We start from the raw sequence: 23,509 nt of genomic DNA on the forward strand, positions 1-23,509 counted from the left end.
ACGATGACGAGTGCAGGAGCGGGACGGGATAACGGGAGTCGCGCGGACAAACACTTGCTGTCTGTCAGAGCCAGTCTATGGTCAGAGCAGAGCGACTCTCTGCTGCAGCAGGGCTCGTGTACACGTGGAACTCTAGTGCGCGTGCTGCTTGTTTCCTTGGGTCCGTTTGGTTTTAACGCATTGAGTCAATCTTCCTCTCTCGAGCACATCCGTAGGTAGGACTTGATACGTGCCCGACGATGCTGGAGACGTTTACAGCAAAGCCAATAAAAAAATTTCGCGACTGTTTTGTATTTTTCAACAAATCATCGGAAGAGACGCAGGAATTAATCCAAATTTGAGAGCATTTTCTTCGGATTAGTGTGTTTTTTGGGGAAATATCGCTGGTGGCTGCTAATGTTGCTCAGCTTCAGTGTGCAAGCAAAGCAGCTAAGTTACGCTAGATGGTGGAGGACTTTTTATTGAATGTAATTTATCGTCGATTGTCTTTCGAACCGCAGATTCTCTCCAAAAGACTAATAAAAACTTACATGCTAATATCCTGAACTATATCATATTTCTGTCCACGATCAACTGTGCATGAACGTTGCATCTTGGTTGCGGCTGCAAATGGTGTCGACTGCTTAGCGATATATTGTGTGCATCACCAATGGATGTGATTTCTCATCTAATAATGTAAAAGTATTTCTGAAATAATGTATCCATATATGCAGCTCACGCATATCGCTTGCAGGAGGATGTCCGGCTAGATCACAGTCACAGTGGACTATTTTATATGGAGTGGTAGTGCCTCGGTTTTGCATATTTGGATGGTAAATCAGACAAGTCCTGGTGTTAGTCAGTTGAATGTAAAGAGGCAGGTTAGACTATTATTGCTCCTCCTTTTGTTTGCCTTTGCGCTGCGTAACTTGACATCTTCATCGCCGATTGTGAAGACATCAACACTGACTTGACTAGTCATGCTATGATCATATAGTGTTAGGAATTCAAACACCTCCCTTTACAGAATCGCTGTGAAATGCCTCTACTGTAATCAAGACTTTGCTGTTACTTGAACTGCTCTCCAAGGAGACCTATCGAGACTTGACATCCATTGACTGGCCTGGCTTGCAGAAGACTGCCTGCTCCACCATGCGCCTGTCTCCTTTCTTGGCTGTTTTCAGGCCTGCTCTGCCCCTCATCCTGGGCCTCTCTTTGGGCTGTAGCCTCAGTCTCCTGATGGTGTCCTGGACGCAGGGGGACACCGATGAGGCTTGTGGAGATGAACTGGGAAATGGGAGACTCATACACAGTGGTCATATCAGGGATCTCCAGGATGGCCAAGATGGGGATGGGAATGAGGACTTCCAGCCTCGCATTGTGCCCTATCACAAGGACCCCAACAAACCACACAAGAAAGTACTCAGGTGAGTCCTCAAATGTCAGTTCAGTTTGGTTTCATTTCTCAGATTAGACTGAAATCTCAGTTATAAAAGGTTATTTTAGTTGATATGTATAAATCATTCACAAATTAGGTATCAGTATAAGAACAGAAGGCCATAATGTAAAATTGCAATGAGCTTGGCTTAACGACGTAGATCTAAAAAAAAATATATTATTATTATTATTATTATTATTAATTTTGCAAACACGTATGAGTGTTGCAATCCAAAATTATTTTAAATTTCATTTGGCTCATATTAGCATCAGTAGTTAGTATAGAAATATGACTTGTTTGACTTGACAGTAAGGCTTCAGGCAAGTATTTTTCACATCTCCTCTGTGCTTCTCTCAAAGCTGAATTCTTCACCACTTTGTGAAGCCGCTGACATAGAATCTCTTATTATTATTCAAACACCCGTGGATGCGTATGCAGGGCAGCCATGCCATTAGCCTTAGAAATAGTAAATAGTTAAATTATGAACAGTTCAAAATTCAAAAACAAAGTCGGGACTGAAACATCAGTTAAATGAGATAAGATAAAAGAATAAGAAAGGGCCTGGTTTTTTCATCCCCAAAATGGAAAAAAATATTGGCAAGAATTTAGATCACAAAACAACTTAGCATAAATAGAAGGGCATTAATAGTAATAAAATATAATGCATTACAAAATTATTTTGGATACTGGTTATTGGGCATGTCAGCTGATCTCCACAATTGTCTTTACTTTTACATGTCAGGACTTCTATTAGAGTAGCAACTTCTTTTTTTTTTTTTTTTTTTTGAGTTGAGCACATTCTACCTTTTTCATTATGAGGAAATCTTGTTGTAAAAACCTTAAAGTAAAATGTTACCAATTAATTAATAAATAAAAATAAAATAATAATATGCAGCATTTAAAGTAGAAATCTTATTGTTACATTTAATACAATGAAGTGAGTTTCAGTTGGTGCCGGTGTCACCAGTAACATATTACAGCTTTATGAATAATTATGGTGACAGTAGGGTGCCATAGCGGAGGTAAAGGTCATTGAAGTAGTTCACTTTAGAGATCATAGTAGCTATCCCTCATTTGTCTCACTCAGCTGTGTAATTGGCTTAGATCTCTATCCCATCACTCTTGGCCAAAACCTTTTCAGAGACTATGTATATGTGTGTGTATATATATTTATATAGAATGTTTCGTGAGCACCAAATCAGCATATTAGGGTATGTTTACACGACAACGATGTACTAAAAATGAAAAAGTTTTCCTGAATAAATGTTGTCAAAACGATCTCCGTTCACACAGATCCACGAAAACGGCTAAAATCGCTGTATTATGCGTGCCAGGCGAGTAGTTACCGATGTCACTTTGTAAAGAAATATAGACTGAACACGCGTTACGCAACACGCATGCGCATGACGTCACCGTTTTCACAAATTTACACGGAGACAAATCAGACAATAACAGTATTGTTTTCAAAAACTTGCACTTTTGAAACCTGTTCAGCACCCCAAAACGCTGTTGTTTTGTAACTAAATGGCCGAAACGCATAAAAAAGTTTTCCGTTTTTAGTTGAAAACGGTGTTGATGTGTAAACAGCACCTTAGAATGATTTCTGAAGGATTGTGTCACACTGAAGACTATAAATTCAGCTTTGCTATCACAGGAATAAACTACAGTTTAAAATATAGTAAAATAGTTATTTTAAAAGGTAATAATATTTCAAAATATTACTATTTTTACTGTTTTTTTTATCAAATAAATGCAGGCTTTTTGAGACACTTCTATCAAAAACAAAAAAACGTAACGACAAACTTTTGAACAGTACTGTATATTCACACTAAAATGAAACTGTTCAGTTCCACATTTTGTTTGTTTGCCACAGGACTCGCTACATCCACACAGAGCTGGGCATCCGAGAACAGCTCCTGGTGGGCATCCTGAGCTCACGTGCCACTCTGAACACGCTAGGGGTGGCAGTCAATAAAACGGTAGCTCACCATTTTCACCGTACCTTCTTTTTTACTGGCCTACGGAGTGCAAAGGCACCACACGGCATGGCTGTTGTTGCTCATGGTGATGATCGACCCGTCTGGCTGATGTATGAAACTATACGGCACCTTCACCAACACCACGGCAATGAATATGACTGGTTTTACCTTGCACAAGATGATACGTACACACAAGCTGAAAGGGTCATGGAGCTGGTTAATCATCTTAGTGCGGGACAGGATATGTACATGGGACGAGCAGAGGAGTTTATCGGGGGTGAAGAACGTGCCCGATATTGCCATGGTGGATATGGGTATCTGTTGTCACGTAGCCTGCTAGCTCGACTGCAGCCCCACCTGGACTCTTGTCGAAATGACATCCTCAGCGTCAGGCCAGATGAGTGGCTTGGTCGCTGCATCATCGATTACCTGGGTCTTAGCTGTGTGGAGAAGCATCAGGTGGGGGAGCGCTTTTTAAATCAATGTAAATGAAAAGCTTACTGTATAAACTGTGATTGTTTGAGCCTTTTGTCAGAGTAACCACAGTGTGATTTGCTCCTCCTGAACTTAAACATCATGATCTCATATACGTGTTTTGTGCTTGGTCATTTGCAATGGCTTATTTTCTTTATTAATCTAGACCAAAACAATGCACAGAGTGAGATTCTGTTAACACCTGGATTATGATCAGTGCTGTTGTGATCTTTTAAAATGATGTAGGAGATGACCTACCGTTACTTTGAGCTGCAGAAGAACGTGGACCCTGAGCGTGAGGACAGTGCACAGTTTAAAGGCGCCTTCACCGTCCACCCCGTCTCTGAACCGTTCCTGATGTATCGCCTACACAAACGCTACAACCAGATTGAACTGGACTGGACCTATGCACAAATTCAGCAGTTACAGGTATGTTACTGTACCTCATCTTTGAAGATCATTTCTCTCATTTTCATAAGCTTCTAACTTCTAGCCAGCTGGAAGTTACCCAGTTAGGCATGTGCAAAAACCTGATCCAGAATCAGCACCTTTAGTTTGAGAATGTATTATGACCTTGTCATGCATCTTGACTAAGCTGTACCTTGTTGAGACCTGCACAATTTTGCATTTTATTAAACGCATGCTGTATTTGGATGTGATATGTCTCTGTTAGCTCCGTCAAGATTAAGTAAATGTTTTTTTGAGCAAATCCACAATGCCAAGGTTAAAGGATTAGTTCACTTTCAAAAAACATTTCACACCGATGTCATCCAAGATATCCATGTCTTTCTTCCTTCAGTCGAAAAGAAATTAAGGTTTTTGAGGAAAACATTCCAGGTTTTTTCTCCATATAATGGACTTCAATGGCAACCAACGGTTTGAAGGTTCAAATGTCCGTCTCAATGCAGCTTCAAAGTCTCTACATGATCCCAGTTGAGAAATAAGGGTCTTATCTAGCGAAATGATTGGTCATTTTCTAAAAAAAAAAAAATATATATACTTTTTAACCACAAATGCTCGTCGTGTACCATCTCTGAGATGTGCCACGCATTGCGTCATCACGTTGGAAAGGTCACGTGTCACGTCATCTATCTAAGTTATTTGTCTGTGTACTCCGGTTCAAAAAGGTAGGGAAGGGTGAAAAATTCTATCTCATTTTCTCCTCCAAATTCAAAATCGTCCGACCGACATCTTTGTTTTAATTTATTATTATTATTTAATTTTTTTTTTTATCTTTCCAACGTGATGACGTGATACGTGGCGCATCTCAGAGATGGTACAAGACGGGCATTTGTGGTTAAAAAGTGTGTATGTATATATATATATATAGATAGATAGATAGATAGATAGATAGATAGATAGATAGATAGATAGATAGATAGATTTATTATTATTATTATTATATTTTATTTATTTATTTATTTTTTAATTTCTTTTAGAAAATGACCGATCGTTTCGCTAGATAAGACCCTTATTTCTCGACTGGGATCGTGCAGAGACTTTGAAGCTGCATTGAGACGGACATTTGAACCTTCTTTGAACATTGGAATAGTTGGTTGCCATTGGTTGCCAAGTCCATTTTGTGTAGAAAAATCCTGGAATGGTTTCCTCAAAAACCTTAATTTCTTTTCGACTGAAGAAAGAAAGGCATGGATATCTTGGATGACATCGGGGTAAATTATCAGCAAAACTTTTTTTGAAAGTGAACTAATCCTTTAAGTGTAGTCTGTTAATGTGTGTACATGCTGGACGAAGCCATGCTACAATCACATTATCTACGTATATTAGTCTGACTTAGATTTCAGACTAAATCATAGTCCAAATTAAATTGCACTGAATGTAATCTTTTAGATGCCTAGCTTTGACATAGTCTTTCATGTCTGCACAAATATGCTGTATAAGTAACCGGGCAAGGTTTTTGCAGCTGTCAGCCAGCCATCACGCATCACATAACAGCAGGAAATGAACTTGAAATGAATTATCTTTTTCCACTGCCTTTAAATTGGATAGGATGACTTTGTCTTTGAGTCAAGGAGAAAACGTGCCTTTCTGCATAATAAATGTAGCGATTGATAGACAATGTGCCTAAAGCAAAGAAAGAACTTTTTCCTTTTACCAGTTTAACTTTATTGCTGCTCCTTACAATGACTTGTTCTGTTGTTTTGGCCACAGAACCAGATCAATAACATAAGTGAGCTCACTCCTGAGGGCAAAGCCGGAGCCATGTGGCCCATCGGAATCAACCCACCCTTCCGACCCAAAACCCGCTTTGAGGTGATCAACTGGGAATACTTCACTGAAGAGCACATTTATTCATGTGCTGACAGCTCTCCGAAGTGTGAGCTTCGAGGTGCAGACCGGGCAGATGTCAATTCAGTCCTGGAGACTGCAGTGGGCCGTCTGAACGAGCGGTATCAGCCCCAGTTGCGCTTCCGTAAGCGGCGTCTGCTGAACGGGTATCGACGCTTCGATCCCACACGAGGCATGGAGTATGTGCTGGATTTGGCCCTGGAAGCTTTTACACAGAAGGGTCACAGTCAGGTCATCGCCAAACGGGTGAGTCTGCTGAAGCCGCTCAGTGCTGTCGAGATCATCCCTATGCCATATGTGACGGAAGCAACACGAGTACAGGTCATCCTCCCTGTGACGGCACACGATCAAGACTTTGTGGGTAACTTCCTTGACATGTATGTCATGAATGCTCTGGATACCCATGACAATGCTCTGCTCACCTTCTTGTTTGTATATGACCCCTTCGATGCCCAGCGAGTCAGCCAGACGGACGTCTTTGCCGGTGTCAAAGCCATGATTGGTGAGGTAGAGAAACGTTACGGTGATGTAAAGATTCCTTGGATTAGTGTCAAGACTGAAGTTCCCTCGCAGGTCAAGCTGATGGACATCATCTCCAAGAAGCACCCAGTCGACACCTTGTTCTTCCTGGCCAGCATATGGACTGAGGTCAACGCAGACTTTCTCAACCGCTGCCGTATGAACGCCATCAGCAATTGGCAGGTCTTCTTCCCAATCCACTTTCAAGAGTACAGTCCTGCTCTGGTCTACCGCGACCAACAACCCTCTGCCGCTTCATCGTTTGCATCTGAGGCGCTGCGCGATGGCCACTTTGACCGCCACGTCTTTGAAGAAGCCTGCTTCTACAATGCAGATTACATGGCTGCCCGCACAAAGATGGCGGCTGACATCTTGGACAATGATGAATTGCTCGAGAGCATGGACGTCTACGAGATCTTTGTACGTTACTCTGGGTTGCACGTGTTTCGGGCTGTCGAGCCGGCGCTAGTTCAGAAGTATGTGCACAGGGAGTGTAACCCGCGGTTCAGTGAGGACATCTATCACCGCTGCGTTCTCAGTAACCTCGAGGGGCTGGCCTCTCGATCACACCTAGCAATGGCTTTGTTTGAACAGGAGCAGGCTAACAGCACCTGAACTGACTACTACTGCAACATTAAGATGGATTCAACTTAATGATTCTCATTTAGGTGGCCTTAAATGACCTACTGATATTGATCGAGTGAATTTCACCCTGATGCTGTGAACTTCTCTGCACAGTTCATCCAGTGACTCAATTCAATTAAACAGTGAATTTACCTTGCTAAAAATGAAAATTCTGTCATCATTCACTCACCATGTCGTTCTTACTTTCTTCTTCGGATCATAAAAATATATTTTTAAGAATGTCTTTGTTGTCCATACAATGAATGCCAAAGGTGACCAGTTCATAAAAATCACTTCTTTTGTGATCTGCAGGAAGAAAATAATGTAATTCAGGTTTGAACCCACTTTAAGTTGAGCAAACAATGACAGAACTTCCATTTTCTGGGTGAACAATCCCTGTAAGGATCTACATATGGTGGAATTGACTCATAAATGTGACTAATTTAACCAGAGATCAATACTCATGAAGTCTTCATAATTCACTTTAAATAAAACCTGAGAAATGGGTTTCACCTCGTTTACATAACTACCGATGACTGAATGCAGGAACCTGACGTTAGGAAGTGAAATGCATAAGGAACTCATTCATCTTTTACTATATGTATATGTCAGACTTCTGATGGTTAGTAGAGGTTCTAGTCTCAGCTATGGAAGTAACTTGAGCCATCTTTCTTCCTTCAGATATATGATTGTATGACCTTTTAACAGAATGTGCTGAATATTTCAGGATTGAATAAACAAATAATCTGTGAAACCTGATTATGAGTCATGACTATGATGCAACCCAATCTTTTTTTTTACCTGCCAATTGAACTTGATTTTATTTTTTATTTTTATTATTATTAACTTAATTGTATTATTGACATAACGTTTTAACTTAAAATCTCAGGAATTACTTCATGTTAGGTTAAAAATGTTAGACTGACAAAAAAGGTGCATGTGAATTTATAACGTGCTCATGAGAAACTTTCACGCGAGTATGTGAAAGTCTGGATATTTTTATTTTTGCAAAGGTCCCTTTAGGGGCTCCGTACAAACGCCTTCTAAAGACATAGTAATACATGGTTAAATGGCTCGCTATGGCATACAGCCATTGTGAGAATAACATGTAATTGTAATCAAGTCTAATTGTGAGTATTTTAAAATGTAATATAATCTAATTACAAGTACTTAATTATTATTTTAAATCTGATTACATAATCCAGATTACCAGTAATCAGTTACTACTACCCAGCACTGCTTGAGAATAGGTTGTTAGAGATTGTTGTACAAAAGGTGCATATTCTCTTGAAGGACAGAATTGAGAAAATAAAGGAGTTTTAGATAACTAGCTTTGTCTGGCTCACCAGTCTGCTAAATCCCCTCTTCAGTCCCCTCCTTTATGGCTTTTCAACTTGAGATGAAACTCAATTCAAACTGTATGTTTGACAGAGGGGCCAAAGAGAGATTTGTGTGAAATGGCACCTTTACTCCACAGGGAACATGGCTTAATACAGTACATTCTCCATCTGACTGTATGGAAGTCTTTCTCCACGCTGCTATTTTCATGTATTTCAGAGAACAGAGGGGGGCCCTGTGGATTTTGCCAGGTCAAGAGTAGGTAGGTAGTGAAAGGTTCTTTCAAAGTGGAGCATGTGGCCTGCTGCTGAATACAAACACCAGTTTCCTCATTGGCATAATGACACGTTTGTCCTAAAAGAGGAGTTAAGAAAATGAAAATACTGAAGGACATTAAAACTCCCTGCTGAATCAGCACTACTGCAATCACAAAGTAATGGATGTCAGAGATGAGTCATTCTCAACTATCGCAATCGTATTATCAAATTGTGTTACTTAGTTTGATTCAGTGAATAAAGAATAAATTCTCAACACACTTTTAGTATGGTGTTTCATTCACAAACTTTGGCAAGCGCTTGTTTATTTACATCCTCACTATCCTACACGGGTACATCTGTAGTTTAGATCTCTCGCTGAACAGTGGAACAAGGTGAGAATGCAAACGTACAGACTGTGAGAGAAGAAAAAAAAAATACATTAAAACCTACTTGTTTAGATGTCTGCTGGCAGTACTTTTATGAACAAACCAGGGGATAAAAATGACACTATAAACAAACCTAGGAACTTTCTCTTAAATACTTAAATACATGTGTGACATTTAATCAAAGCATACCAATCAGCATTCAGTTTTAGCACCCAAACTGTTTGGATGTTTTCCCTTACAGAAGCACTGGAGGGCAGTGTAATGCATTCACTGCACCTCAAAAGACACTATGACTAAAAGCAGGAGAGATGGTAACATTGAACATTTGAACACATGATAGGTATGAAAAGCACAGTTGGTGGCTTGGAGAGCAACAGAAGAGCTTACTTTACACATGAGAACAGAAAACCTTGTTCAGTTGCTAACACAGTCCCACAGGCAGATGTTATATTGATTTACAACTGTTCATAATGTTCAAAATGGCTGACTATATACATGTAGTACCCAAAAGATTTGATGGGAGGTGCTGTTGTTGCCCAACAGGCTCTGTATAAATCATTGGTGTGCTTTTCTTATCCACATATTAAATTGCCAAGTCTTTCTAAAAGACAAAACAAAACAAAAAGAAAATATTACACGACCTAAAATGGCCTCTGCTGTACATGTTGGGTTGGTACTGTATGAAGAGGCTGTCATGACCCAGCCAGAGAGGGTCACTAACTAAAGAAACTCAGTGCTCTTCTGATCAGCTCACAAGCAGTCAGAAGGTTTCTCATGTCCTTGTATGAAAGTATAAAAATGTGTCCATGCAGCATGCATAGGTCTAAAAAATACTCTTGAGTGACAACACACAGGTCACTAGCACTCCTCCCTCCTCACGAGAAGATGTGCGAGGATCACAGGCAAACTGCAAGAACACACAATAATTGACCTGGACGAGCCATCCTTCAGCTGACATTAAAGCAGCAGCAGAGGGTTCATGATCAAAACCCAGAGCCAATGAGAACTCAGGACTATACTGCAATGATGAAACCAGTCTATAATGCCAGGTGGCAGTACAGTGTAGTTCAACATTTATTCCCTTAGTTCATCCTTCATTTCTTTACTTTTTTTTGTTTTGTTTAGGTGACACATAATTAGCATGGAAAGCTTTCGGAGAACTCAGTCATGATCCATGATTTAGTGCAATAAAGCAATTTTAAAAAGTGTTCTTTTCACAGCTATGGGGAAAATGTGTATTTGTTAAAAATGTGTCCTTCATCTTTTAAAAAACTTCATCTAGTCAAAGTCCGTACACTGTCTTAAAAGTAATTTAGACCTTTGGTAAAACATCAAGCAACACTAATAAGAAACAAATGCCCACAGGGTGTTATTTAAAACCGCACTATTTAAACGGATAAAAAAATAAATCACGATTTAAAAGAAATTCTCAAAGAAGATGGTAATGTAATGTGCACAGAAAATGTTTTGGTGAAGCATAATAAAATGTCAGAATATTTACTTTTATCTAGTTGACTGCCGATAATCCAGTTGTTAAGTCTGACGTTACTGTTTCCGGGGCCAAACGCTCTTTTAGATCCCAAAACACACTCATGGTGTGCCATAGTTCCACTGAAAAATCATGATCCTAACCTTCTATCGAATCGCCAGACATTGATTCATCTTCTCTGTATCGTTAAAATATTGGCGTCAGTGACACTAGAAACTGTAGTGTACACCGTAGGTTTTTAAAAGCTTAGCTTAAATGTGAATAAATAGTGCTAAAAAAATGAGTATTCAGTATTCTTCAAGAGTACAGGCTTTAACCCAGAAACAGTATTCAATACGTCACAATTTAACAAGTAGATTATATTTCTAAATAACTTTTGTCATTATGCTAGGATGGCCTATTTTCTCCATATATGTGACCGCTTCTCAAAAACTGTGACCCATCAAATTCCTTCAAAGTGAACTAATGACTATGTCACTATGTCAGTACTGACCTACAAAGGCAAAACGCAGTAACTACACATAATTCAGAGAAAGTAGTGTGAAAACTGATACCAAATCAATCAAAAACTTTAAAGCCATTTTCTCATTCTCACTCAAGTGTAGGTGTAGTTACTGTGTTTTGTCTTTATATGGCAGAATAGCTTTTAAATACTTGATTAAAACAACCTCATTCAATCCTTCGATGCTTATATACACTATTTGCTTAAAAAAACGCAGCTAAATGTCATTAATGTGGCAGGGAAAGACAGCAGAGTGTGACATACCCTGTAAGCCACCAGTTCAGTTAATACTGAAGGATGCTTCTTTTAAAGCTGCCTGCTTCAAAGTACTTCATAAATACACTTCTGAATAAAAGTGTAAATAACGGAGATAAATATCGTAGCTCCACTGATTCCCAACACTGATACACATACAAAATTACCTTTCTGATCAATACTCAAGAAAAAATTTGATTCAAGTGGACTAAATTAGAGATGCAATCAATACCTCACCAAAAACACGTTTATCACACGGAAATTGAGTGTGAATACCAGGAATTGATGATTGAGAGGAAGGAAGGCTGAATCACAACTGCATCACAGTCAATGGGACTGAGCCAGCTCTGAAGTCATCACGTTCAAAATACTGGTGGACGAGAGTGGTATTAAAAACCAGAAATCCAAAGAATGCATTGTAAGATGACTTCCTCCCGGAATGGAAGACACAACACTGTGATTGGCTGAAATGCACCAACTGTACAATGGAGCTGCAGTGGCTGTTGGAGTAACAGTGTGTGATTGGTCCTGTACAGTAGACTGTAGGTCAGAGTGAAAACATCGATGACTGGACACGCACACAAACCCTCATTCACTGTGGACAATAATGCAGGGACCTCCACATGGAGGCAGTGTTGTCACAAAGGAGCCGTGTTGTCTGAATGTGGTGGTTGTGGGTTCTAGGTGTTCCTCAAGGCCAAAGCCTGCTCCAGCTCCTGCCGCCTCTGCTGAATCTTTGGAAGGGGAAAGTAGATTAGGAAGACATAGAGCCAGTCAGTTTTTGCAGGCAGTGCAGATAAACAATACAACCTCACAAAAGATACTGACATCCAGCCCTTTACATCCTGTTTTATAGTAGACAAGCAGAAGGTTCACACTAGTAATCGTATATTTTTACGCGCTTACCTTGCAGTAGAAGTAACGGCTGACAGCCTCTTGAGACCAAGGCTGATGATAAAACTCTGCTCTCCTCTCTTCCTCTGGGTTCCCAACAACATCTGTCATCAGCTACAAACAATCAAAAGGTGATAACAGTAAGAAAAGCAGGACAATGACAGGACAAACATGATGCAGGACATTTTTTACAGAGACGTTGCATACACTACACTAAAAGTTTGGGGTCGGTTAGTTTATTTAATGTTTTTGAAAGAAGTCTATTATGCTCTTTATCAAAAATACAGTAAAAACTAAAATATTATGAAATATTACTATTTATTCCTGTGATGACAGCTGAATTTTCAGCATCATTACTCCAGTCTTCAGTGTCACATGATCCTTCAGAAATCATTCATATGTCCCGATTTGTTGCTCAAGAAGCATTTTTTATTATTATCAATGTAGAAAACAGTTGTGCTGATTAATAGTTTTGTGGAAACAATGATACTTTTTTTCAGGATTCTTTTATTCCAAAAAAAATGGAATACACTGTAGTGTATGAGAGCTAATAAATAAAGCTAATAAAGCTAATAAAGCTTTGGTTTTTACTGGTTGACACTACTGACTATGAAGCAAATATCTTCTAGAAGCTTCTGTAAATCTGGCTCAAAGTGTGTAATTTCTGTATCATTAACAGCAGCAAACAGAGCTGCAAAATGTATTTCCAGAGAGGTTCACCAAACACTCCTACAGCCCCTTCTGACCTGTTCCAAACAGGTTGTCCCGCCCCAAACTCATGCCATTGGTTGAGCCAGAAGTTGACATATCAGACCACTCAAACAAACTGAGCAATGTTTTGAAATCGGCACAGAGCCACTGTGTTTACACTTTTTGAGACGTCAGCCTACAAATGGCTTTCATGCATCTGTATCAGCACATTAAACTGAGATAGGAGAACATACTGTAAAACTGAGAACACACTTCATCTTCAAAAATATACAGTATATAAATATCAAGAGTCATGTATAGAAGAAAGAAAGCTGGTGCAGACCTTCAGATCTCTGCTCTGGGATTTGAGCCAGTCCTGAATGTAGCCTTTGGGATCTCTGGAGAAGCTGAGCATGAAATCTCTCTGAATCTTCAGCTGATTGATGGACTCAATAGTCTCATGGATCTGCAGATCATTTAGAACCAGATTGAAAAATCAACAGACATGGCAGCACAGCAAAACTGGTTAAGTCCTGATTATTATCCTTCTGTCAGTCGAAATCAGAGACCCTATAATTCAGAATAAAATGTCCAGAAGTTCAATCATCTGCTCTATTTTTGCACTAACCTTGTTGTCCAAAGAGGCGATCTCTTGCTGATTGGCTGTGGAGAGCAGGAAGCTGCTCATTTGTGCTTTAAGGGGATCTTCCACCTCTACATCAATGTCATAGCAGGCCGTCTTTTTCTGATCATTAGGGTCGACACTGTACAAAAATAACCTCAATGAGACTTTTGTGTTCTTCAGAAAATTAATAAGAGCAGATAGAAAATACAAACAAGGCACAAAGACTAAACCAAAACAATATATTTTAAAATGTAATGTATTCCTGTGATGTCAAAAATGAATTTCAGCATCATTACTCCAGTCTTCAGTGTCACATGATCCTTCAGAAATCATTCTAATATGCTGATTTGCTGCTCAAGATTTGCTTGCTGTATAAAAGATTCATTTCTTTAAAAAAATCTTATTGACTACAGTATTTTGGTAGATATCTGCAATAAATATGACACATTCGTACGAAATCACATAAATACCTAATGATGTGGTTGATGACAATAGGGTCTGGGGGCAGTAGAAGGTTGGTGAGGCGCTGTGGAATTTCAGAGAACTTCAGGCGTGGACAGTCAAAGATCTGTGAGAGGAGATGAGGTCAGAAACACAAAAAGTTCTCAAGTAAAATATTGTATACTGCCTTTACATAATAATTCCAACATGTGTCTGTGAACTTTGGCAGTATCATTTTAACTATCAAATAAATTGTAAAGTGAAGCTGATTCATTCAATAATTACAGATTGTGACAAATGTTAATCAATGCTTCTAATCAAGCGTACCTGTTGGAAATACTTGTCACAGTTGATGTACTCCTTGTCATGCGAGTCCTGCAGTTTGTTGGTTTTGACATACTGCCAGAGGGCCTGTATGATACTGGAGCGAGTCTGTGTGTGTATCCCAAGAAGACGAGCCAGACGCGGATCAAGCTTAAACTGAGGCGGCTGCACACAGGACACAAGAGTATTATTGCTTACATTTAATTCACTTTTCAGTCATTTAATACATTATTTAGTTCAATTAACTTTTAAGTTTTAATTTAAAAAAGAAGGCCAAATAGAATAATATTAATCTATTTTGGCATAAACTCACGATTTTTGAAAACTGACTGGGTAACTGCAATTTTTTAATTTCACAAAATAAAGCATTGCAAATGCTAAATTAATAAGTAAACCTGCTGCTCACAGAGTTCCTGTTCTGTTGTAATATATATGTGATATTCACCCGTCACTATTATGGTCACTATTTCATCAACTTATTATTTCAACGAAACTTCCAGGTAAACTCAAAGCTTTGAGGTCTGAAAGAAATTTACAATCAAAAAGCAAGTCACACAAGTTCTTGTTCTATAATTTGAAATGACAAATGAGACAATTTAATCTTGCAGGTCATGATCATTAGCCTTCAGCTGATCTACATGTAAACATCACTGGATGCATTTTGTTGTCTTCACCTGGTAATCCAGCATTAACAGCAGGGTGCAGCGCACGTTAACATCTCCAGGCCTCTTCACCTGGAAACCGTCTGTCTCCTGAGTGGTTCCGGTACGATGCCACTGCGCAAGACAAGAGAAATCAACATAATTGCACCGAGTCATTAAGAAAAACAAAAACACAGATTTGCAGAAACTGAAAAGAAAAATAACTTGAATGACAGTCTCACCACACATCTTTAATAAACAAAGTGCTATATGGCATGTTTGTATGTCCTATAATGAAACCGTGTAGGACATAAATAAGAATATAATACATAAATAAATATAATATATTTATAATGGTTTTAGCTCTTGGTTATAGGAATCACCAATATTAATACATTTTCATTTAGGGTGATAAAGCAGAAAATCAAACACCAACCTCAACCAAATGGTTATCAGGGCCGTAAAGGTCTTTGTCAAGCTCAATCACTAGACTCTTGAAGAATGAGGAGAACTTCCTCTTCATCTTAGCAGGCTGTGAATGAAAGCATGAATAGTTTTTCAGAGTGTGCCACTGAGCAAACTACCCAGTTTCAAGTATAAAGACATTTTTGGAAAACAAGAACCTTACACAACATCATAAACTTTCCGGGTAGACTTTCTATGGAAGAGTACGGCCTAAATGTTCAAATGAAATGTGGCATGCTGATGGATGATTTGCTGTGTGGGACAACATTCCATTCAGCCCAGAGACGGCATGAGTCCGTCAAGCTATCATCAATAAGTACTAGTTTCATTTCTTTCTGCATGGAAAAGCATGCCTCAAGAGTATTAGCTAAACGGGTCTTGGTTAGAGACTGAACCGAGAGGCTGAATTTATGCTGCATTACGTAAACCTTTAAGAATTTAGTCCTTGTAAACGGACTAATGGGCTGCAATCACATGAATCAAACCAGTACATTAGCACATATATCAGATCATAAACCAAAATCTGCTTTTAACAAAGAAAACCGCAACATTCAATATTATCATATAAACCTATATTTGCACTGAATGCTGACAGTATGTGTCTTCCTTTATTATTTATTCTGCCATCTTTACAAAAGGTAATTGGTATTGTTACATAGATATGAAGGTCATGAATGTATAAGTTTTTTTTTACTTGCACAGATCAGAAACGTTTTGCAGCCATGGCTCCAGTGCTTTTCGTGGCCTCAAGCCCCTGCCCCTTTTGTCTCAAAATGTATTGTGCCCCTCTCTGATAAATGTAAATAATAATAATTATTAAAATAAATATTATAATAAATAACAATACACATATACACCATTGCCACTAACAATAATAATACAAAAAAATATTAAATACATTTTTTTTTGACGGAACCATTTGGCGGAGGTGAAGTGGTAGGCGGAGTTTCCTTTGCAGCGCTATGTACGCAGCAGTTCGCCGCGAGTCTTCAAACTGCACGGGCAGCAGGTAACATTAAGCTAATACGGAAAAGTTACATTTATCCTACCATGCCACTGTAAAAGTTGCGGCAGCATGTGAGTTATGCTTAACAATCATAAAAGTATAACTCAATTTCAGCCGCATTCTGAGTCTGACAATGTCATTCGTTTTTATCCAAGGCCATAGCAAGTGTTATAGCTTGGGGAAATGCATCTAGTGAAAGGAAATTTTAAGTCCATGTCCAGCTCTAAATTGTAAGGAATTTATATCTTTGATTTCATAGTACACTTTACAATAAGGTTAATTTGTTTATTATTCATATTAACTAACATTAACTAATCATGAGCAAAACATTTGTTAGGCTACTGTTGTAGGCCTATTTGTTATTCTTAGTTCATGTTATGTCACAGTCAGTGCATTAACTAATGTTAACAAATACAACTTTTGATTTTGATAATGTTTTAGTAAACGCTGAAATTAATATGAACTAAGATTAATAAATGGTGTAGAAGTGCAGTTCATTATTAGTTCATGTTAACAAATTTAACTAATGAAACCTTATTGTAAAGTGTTACTGATTTCATAATAGCTAACACTTTAATGAATACATACATAAAAGTTATACAGTGAGGAAAATAAGTATTTGAACACCCTGCTATTTTGCAAGTTCTCCCACTTAGAAATCATGGAGGGGTCTGAAATTGTCATCGTAGGTGCATGTCCACTGTGAGAGACATAATCTAAAAAAGAAAATCCAGAAATCACAATGTATGATTTTTTAACTATTTATTTGTATGATACAGCTGCAAATAAGTATTTGAACACCTGAGAAAATCAATGTTAATATTTGGTACAGTAGCCTTTGTTTGCAATTACAGAGGTCAAACGTTTCCTGTAGTTTTTCACCAGGTTTGCACACACTGCAGGAGGGATTTTGGCCCACTCCTCCACACAGATCTTCTCTAGATCAGTCAGGTTTCTGGGCTGTCGCTGAGAAACACGGAGTTTGAGCTCCCTCCAAAGATTCTCTATTGGGTTTAGGTCTGGAGGCTGGCTAGGCCACGCCAGAACCTTGATATGCTTCTTACAGAGCCACTCCTTGGTTATCCTGGCTGTGTGCTTCGGGTCATTGTCATGTTGGAAGACCCAGCCTCGACCCATCTTCAATGCTCTAACTGAGGGAAGGAGGTTGTTCCCCAAAATCTCGCAATACATGGCCCCGGTCATCCTCTCCTTAATACAGTGCAGTCGCCCTGTCCCATGTGCAGAAAAACACCCCCAAAGCATGATGCTACCACCCCCATGCTTCACAGTAGGGATGGTGTTCTTGGGATGGTACTCATCATTCTTCTTCCTCCAAACACGTTTAGTGAAATTATGACCAAAAAGTTCTATTTTGGTCTCATCTGACCACATGACTTTCTCCCATGACTCCTCTGGATCATCCAAATGGTCATTGGCAAACTTAAGACGGGCCTTGACATGTGCTGGTTTAAGCAGGGGAACCTTCCGTGCCATGCATGATTTCAAACCATGACGTCTTAGTGTATTACCAACAGTAACCTTGGAAACGGTGGTCCCAGCTCTTTTCAGGTCATTGACCAGCTCCTCCCGTGTAGTTCTGGGCTGATTTCTCACCTTTCTTAGGATCATTGAGACCCCACGAGGTGAGATCTTGCATGGAGCCCCAGTCCGAGGGAGATTGACAGTCATGTTTAGCTTCTTCCATTTTCTAATGATTGCTCCAACAGTGGACCTTTTTTCACCAAGCTGCTTGGCAATTTCCCCGTAGCCCTTTCCAGCCTTGTGGAGGTGTACAATTTTGTCTCTAGTGTCTTTGGACAGCTCTTTGGTCTTGGCCATGTTAGTAGTGGGGTTCTTACTGATTGTATGGGGTGGACAGGTGTCTTTATGCAGCTAACGACCTCAAACAGGTGCATCTAATTTAGGATAATAAATGGAGTGGAGGTGGACATTTTAAAGGCAGACTAACAGGTCTTTGAGGGTCAGAATTCTAGCTGATAGACAGGTGTTCAAATACTTATTTGCAGCTGTATCATACAAATAAATAGTTAAAAAATCATATATTGTGATTTCTGGATTTTTTTTTTAGATTATGTCTCTCACAGTGGACATGCACCTACGATGACAATTTCAGACCCCTCCATGATTTCCAAGTGGGAGAACTTGCAAAATAGCAGGGTGTTCAAATACTTATTTTCCTCACTGTAACATCAGCATAACTAAACATGAATTCCTCATAATTACCTACTTGATTCTCTGTTTTGTTTGGTAAAGTAAATAATATTTAGTAATATCATCATTTCCCTATTTTTGTTTGATGTGTTATGCATTCTAATTGTATCAACATCTTTTCACTGGTAATGAAGAGAGGCTCTCTGACCTGCTGCTGCTCTCCATCGAGCGAGATATTCCAAATAATTGTGAGGAAGTCATTAAAATATATAAAAACACAACAGACAGACGGGTACTGCTTTAAATACAGGTGATTTATTTCAAAAATAAACGTTTTTTAAAAAAGTGCCCTTTTTGGTCCTTCCGCCCCTGCCCCGGAGGAGGTCTGTGCACGCCACTGAAGTGTATTACAGGAATAATTCTTTTTAGGTTGAAATTTCTTTCTGACAATAAAAGCATGCCACAAATCCTGTTGACAGAGCTTCAGATGTCATTAACTGAGAATTTTCCTTTAAGATACGCATTTTTGGCTAAAAGGAGGCAGGCATACAACTATCAAAAGAGCAGAGTAAGGAAAAATAGTTCAAGTCAATGGACCCACAGAACTTTCTGGCACGTATGTTTGGATGGAGTCTGGGAAGTGATCTCACTGGTAAGTGTGGTCAAGACTCTGAGCCTGGGAGAGTAAATTTAACCTCACTAATTCAAAAGGCACATAGCTGCCATTCACAAGTCATGATGTCAGAGACAAAAAGCACGATCAAACATTGCAGACAGTTTATGTGATATTTCGTACCAATAAAAGCACCAAAACAAAAGCAACTGCACCTCAGTGTTTTATAGTAAAGGATTTAAAATAGCTGTATTGTGCAATTATTGATTAAAGTGCAATTGACTCACATCATCCAGCAGTTTGCCCTCCACACGCAGCTCCCAAGATGCAATGCTGCCTTCAGAGTCCTCTGCATCAGGCTTGGCAGGGTTAAACGTGTTGGAGATGTAGAGACGCAGTTTTCGCTTTTGCTTGAAATAGAAAAAAAAGAGTTTATCTAAATTTTTATCTTCATCCAATCCTCAAGATGATATTAGTATGCTCACAAAAATACAGAAGCATTATGCAGCGAAAATGCTTTTAAGCTGATAATTGGTAAAATATTAGAAGCTAGACACTCTGAATAACGACACCATCATTTTATGCTCATTTAAGTTGTTTTGTGTCTTATCCTGTTGATTTATGCAAGCAATATTTTAAATGGTTCAGTAACAAATGAAAATTCTTGTCCCAAGGTTCCTTCTGCCATGTTTTAAAAGGTCTGATATATAGGTTAACAAAAGTGCTAAGACATATATTTTTTTAATTGGCTAGATAAAACAGATCTGTTCTGAAACATGAAATTAAAAAGAATATATGGATCATCATGGGGATGAGAAATACCTTCATGGGTCTCTTAAGTGCCTCTTGGATGTCCACCCGTTTGCGCATTATGGTCTGGTCTAATTTGCGCTCGAATGCCAACAGATCCATATACGCCTGTGACTCCGGAACAAGCTCACGAATCTGAAAAAAGAATTCAATAAAACCTCATTTTGTAAATGGCAGCACTGGTAAAGAAATCCAAACAATCCTAGTTATTTTCCCCTCTTGTTCTGTGGACGATAGACTGAGGGTTTTGTAAATGACTAATGCGTCTGGCATCTCCACTGGAGCTGTATCTCTCTATATTGCCTGATAACACACACGCATAGTGCCGATTATCTTATCTAACACAACCAAATCATAGTGACACAGTGACTATAAAAAACTAACAACAGAATCATCCGTAAACAATAACATTAAAACCCCATTTTAAAAATATTAATATAAATAATAGATTTCAACCAACAGCCATCACCATGAACCCACAGCAGTAATGCTGTCATATATGTTAGATTATTTATTGTATATTGCAATATTGTCTAGAATACATATTATCTAAATAAAAACTAAAATTATCTGGATATTCTTTGTGATATATATATATATATATATATATATATATATATATATATATATATATACATAAATAATTTTTTTTAATTATTATTATTATTTTTTAAAGGCCTGCTGTCAGTATGTATTGTCTGGTTATGGTGACAATTACTGAATGCAAAAGCCCTCCAAAACATTTCTGTCCATCGTATCGTTTGCTTGGTAGAAGATTCCGCCCCTCTAAAAGGCCGAGATAGAGAACAGACGTGCACGCCAGAGCATCTTCATCATTGCACATTTGCACACACACAAAAAAACCCAGTCAAACCAATGAAAGCAATGAAAAGGCTCAGATCTCTTACTCACCCTTTGTGGAAGGATCTTATCAGCCATCTTCCTCCTCTTGGCACTGCAGAAAGAGGGAGAAAGGGGAAACGGAGAGGAAAGGCAGAAAAAAACCCAAGATGTTACTATGGAGACTGACAGTGGAGCACCCGGGACATCTGCTAAAATTCTGGGGCTGGTCCAGGATGCGGGAAAACCGGTGTGGGAGTGTGTGTGTGTGCCTCGCCAGCCCAGATGGTGCTGGCAACCATTGGCACAGAGGACGTTACGAGAATCAACTAGAATCGTTACTGCTTAAACTTGCACAAGCTGAAGCTTGGAAAGCAGCAGAGGTCCACAGGACAAGCTCATATTGTGCAGACAGGTGTGTTGTATGCTCACAAGTATATTTGTGCTCATATACTGAATGAATGCTCTTCTATTTCTATGAACACAAAAGATAAAGTTGTTTTGTACACTCAAAAGCAGGATCCGTACAGGTAACAATCACCAAAACAAAACCTAAAAGTGCAAACACTGTGAGCGGATCAGGGAAACGATCACCATGTACAATTTTTATTATTCCACAATGAATCTCTGGGTAGGACTCACTAGCTTATGAGTTTTTTTAGTAAAAGTAAAAGAAAAAATAAAGATTAAATAAAATTAAATATTAGCACACTTTTGCTTTTTTTCCACCAGCAATATATTTATCCCATCAACTAAAAGATGCACAACTCCGTCGGCCTGACTCATTATACATATTTAGTTTTTTGTTAAAACATTTAGAGATGACACTTTGCATTGAAGTGTAAAACAAGCTCTCACATACAGTACTACATCTGTCATCATGCCATGCAACAGGACATGCAAGCACATCCATGCCAAATTCAGCAAAATTTTTTATAACGTTAAATCTTCAATATTTTTCAGAGTTCTTAACTTAAATGTCAGGTTAGATCATATAGACTGACATCAACTGATCTACAACTGAATTAAAACATTGCTGTATGAGTAATCTTCGATAATAACCATCAAACATCAAGGTTGTGGTAAATCAGAAGTGAGGGGGGAAATCCTTGTTAGGGATATGTCTCTTCAGACAAGATGTGCCAGGGGGTAAAGGGATCAAGGCTCGGGACAAGGGTGGGATCAAAACGTGTGAATCCATCATGCAGCAGAATAAACTCCTACTTTGATCCGAGTGTGGGATCTGATTGGGCCTCTCTCATGTCCATCTGCCTCCCTGGCATCTCATTTGGTCCAGGAAATCCCACAGGCTTCCTGATGGCATTTGAAGGGTCCTTCATTAGAGGATACTGAGTGTGTTTGTGTGTAAGTTAAGAATTGCTGAATATTTTGACGACACATTACAAAAAGCTGAATAGACAAAACAGACAACATGGGAGTTGCACAAAAACCAGCAGAACTAGAGGACAAATGATCTGATAAGCCATGTGTGGTTATTACACACACACATACAACTATTGCATTGATTAGTCTGATGTAAGACAGGAGGGTTGTAGCAATGCAAGATAATGTTACACTAATGTGTCAGACAAGGTCGACAGACAGAACGAGCAAGTATGCGAATCAATGGAGCTGAGTCAGAGAAGACACAACAGACAGAGAGAGAGAGAGAGAGAGAGAGAGAGAGAGAGACACAGAGAGAGAGAGAGAGAGAGAGAGAGAGAGAGAGAGAGAGAGAGAGACACACAGAGAGAGATCCAAAAAAAAAAAAAAAAATGAAGAAAGAAGTATTATATAAAATATTTCTCAGTGAGTGGCCTCTTTCTGTCACAACAGTGCAGACAGTGGTTGGCCAGCAGACTGAAGACTCCACAGATCAGATTAACTGCAACTAAACAACCGCCACTGCCCAAACTAAGACATATGTCACAGAGAGTTGTGATAGAAGACCACAGAGTGACCCCATTTAAAACATTTGGGAATTTTCAGAGATTTACAAGAAAGGAGCTTGGGCCATGTCGGATCAATCCTCTGATTAAAAAAAAACAGCTAACAAATGGCACCCAAGAACAAACAGTGAAACTGAAATTAGAAGAAATAAACATCCTAATAAGAAATATGCAAAATAAGAGTGGTGAGAATAACACAATGTCCTAAACAGTTTCCAGCAACAAACGATTTATTTCGTCACAGTCAAGTGAAACTGTTCAGCAACATGATGCAATTAAAGACAAACAGAAGATATGTTGATGTCTAGTGTAGTAGACTCAGTATGGAGCGAAACTTTAGACCAATGAGATTTCACTGTGGACGGGTGAATATTAATATTCCTTCCGATAATACTGTTTTTGGGTCGAAGCCTCTACTCAGTTTCAAATGAGAATACTATTTCAAAAGCCGTTTATGAGCACTGTTCTTTTATAGCACACATTTAAGCA

At 38.9% G+C, this 23,509-nt stretch overlaps 2 protein-coding genes across 5 annotated transcripts in view; one reads left to right on the forward strand and one right to left on the reverse strand.

The window, feature by feature from the left end:
• On the forward strand, positions 1-8,082 carry chpf2 (chondroitin polymerizing factor 2). The gene is made up of 4 exons (XM_084109112.1): positions 1-1,406; positions 3,291-3,855; positions 4,117-4,299; positions 6,043-8,082. Exons 1-4 carry the CDS (start codon positions 1,132-1,134, stop codon positions 7,312-7,314), a joined length of 2,295 nt encoding a protein of 764 aa, XP_083965238.1. The 5' UTR covers positions 1-1,131; the 3' UTR covers positions 7,315-8,082.
• Positions 8,083-9,202: 1,120 nt separating this feature from the next.
• Positions 9,203-23,509, reverse strand: part of smarcd3b (SWI/SNF related BAF chromatin remodeling complex subunit D3b) — a 62,660-nt gene continuing 48,353 nt past the window's right edge. For 2 of the 4 annotated variants that reach the window (XM_084109115.1, XM_084109114.1), the window contains exons 3-14: positions 22,296-22,385; positions 21,144-21,186; positions 20,244-20,366; positions 19,709-19,831; positions 15,602-15,697; positions 15,199-15,300; positions 14,528-14,689; positions 14,230-14,327; positions 13,763-13,898; positions 13,478-13,600; positions 12,457-12,558; positions 9,205-12,284 (exon numbers count right to left, since the gene is read on the reverse strand). In XM_084109115.1, the coding sequence (XP_083965241.1) occupies positions 12,231-12,284; positions 12,457-12,558; positions 13,478-13,600; positions 13,763-13,898; positions 14,230-14,327; positions 14,528-14,689; positions 15,199-15,300; positions 15,602-15,697; positions 19,709-19,831; positions 20,244-20,366; positions 21,144-21,186; positions 22,296-22,385 (1,252 nt within the window). In that variant the 3' untranslated portion in view covers positions 9,205-12,230. Of the gene's footprint in view, positions 12,285-12,456; positions 12,559-13,477; positions 13,601-13,762; positions 13,899-14,229; positions 14,328-14,527; positions 14,690-15,198; positions 15,301-15,601; positions 15,698-19,708; positions 19,832-20,243; positions 20,367-21,143; positions 21,187-22,295; positions 22,386-23,509 lie in introns of all 4 variants that reach the window. The other 2 variants (XM_084109116.1, XM_084109117.1) reach the window with 2 other exon arrangements.

Source organism: Abramis brama (assembly GCF_963993115.1).
Source record: "Abramis brama genome assembly, chromosome: 3".
In the NCBI taxonomy this organism is placed as follows: Eukaryota; Metazoa; Chordata; class Actinopteri; order Cypriniformes; family Leuciscidae; genus Abramis; species Abramis brama.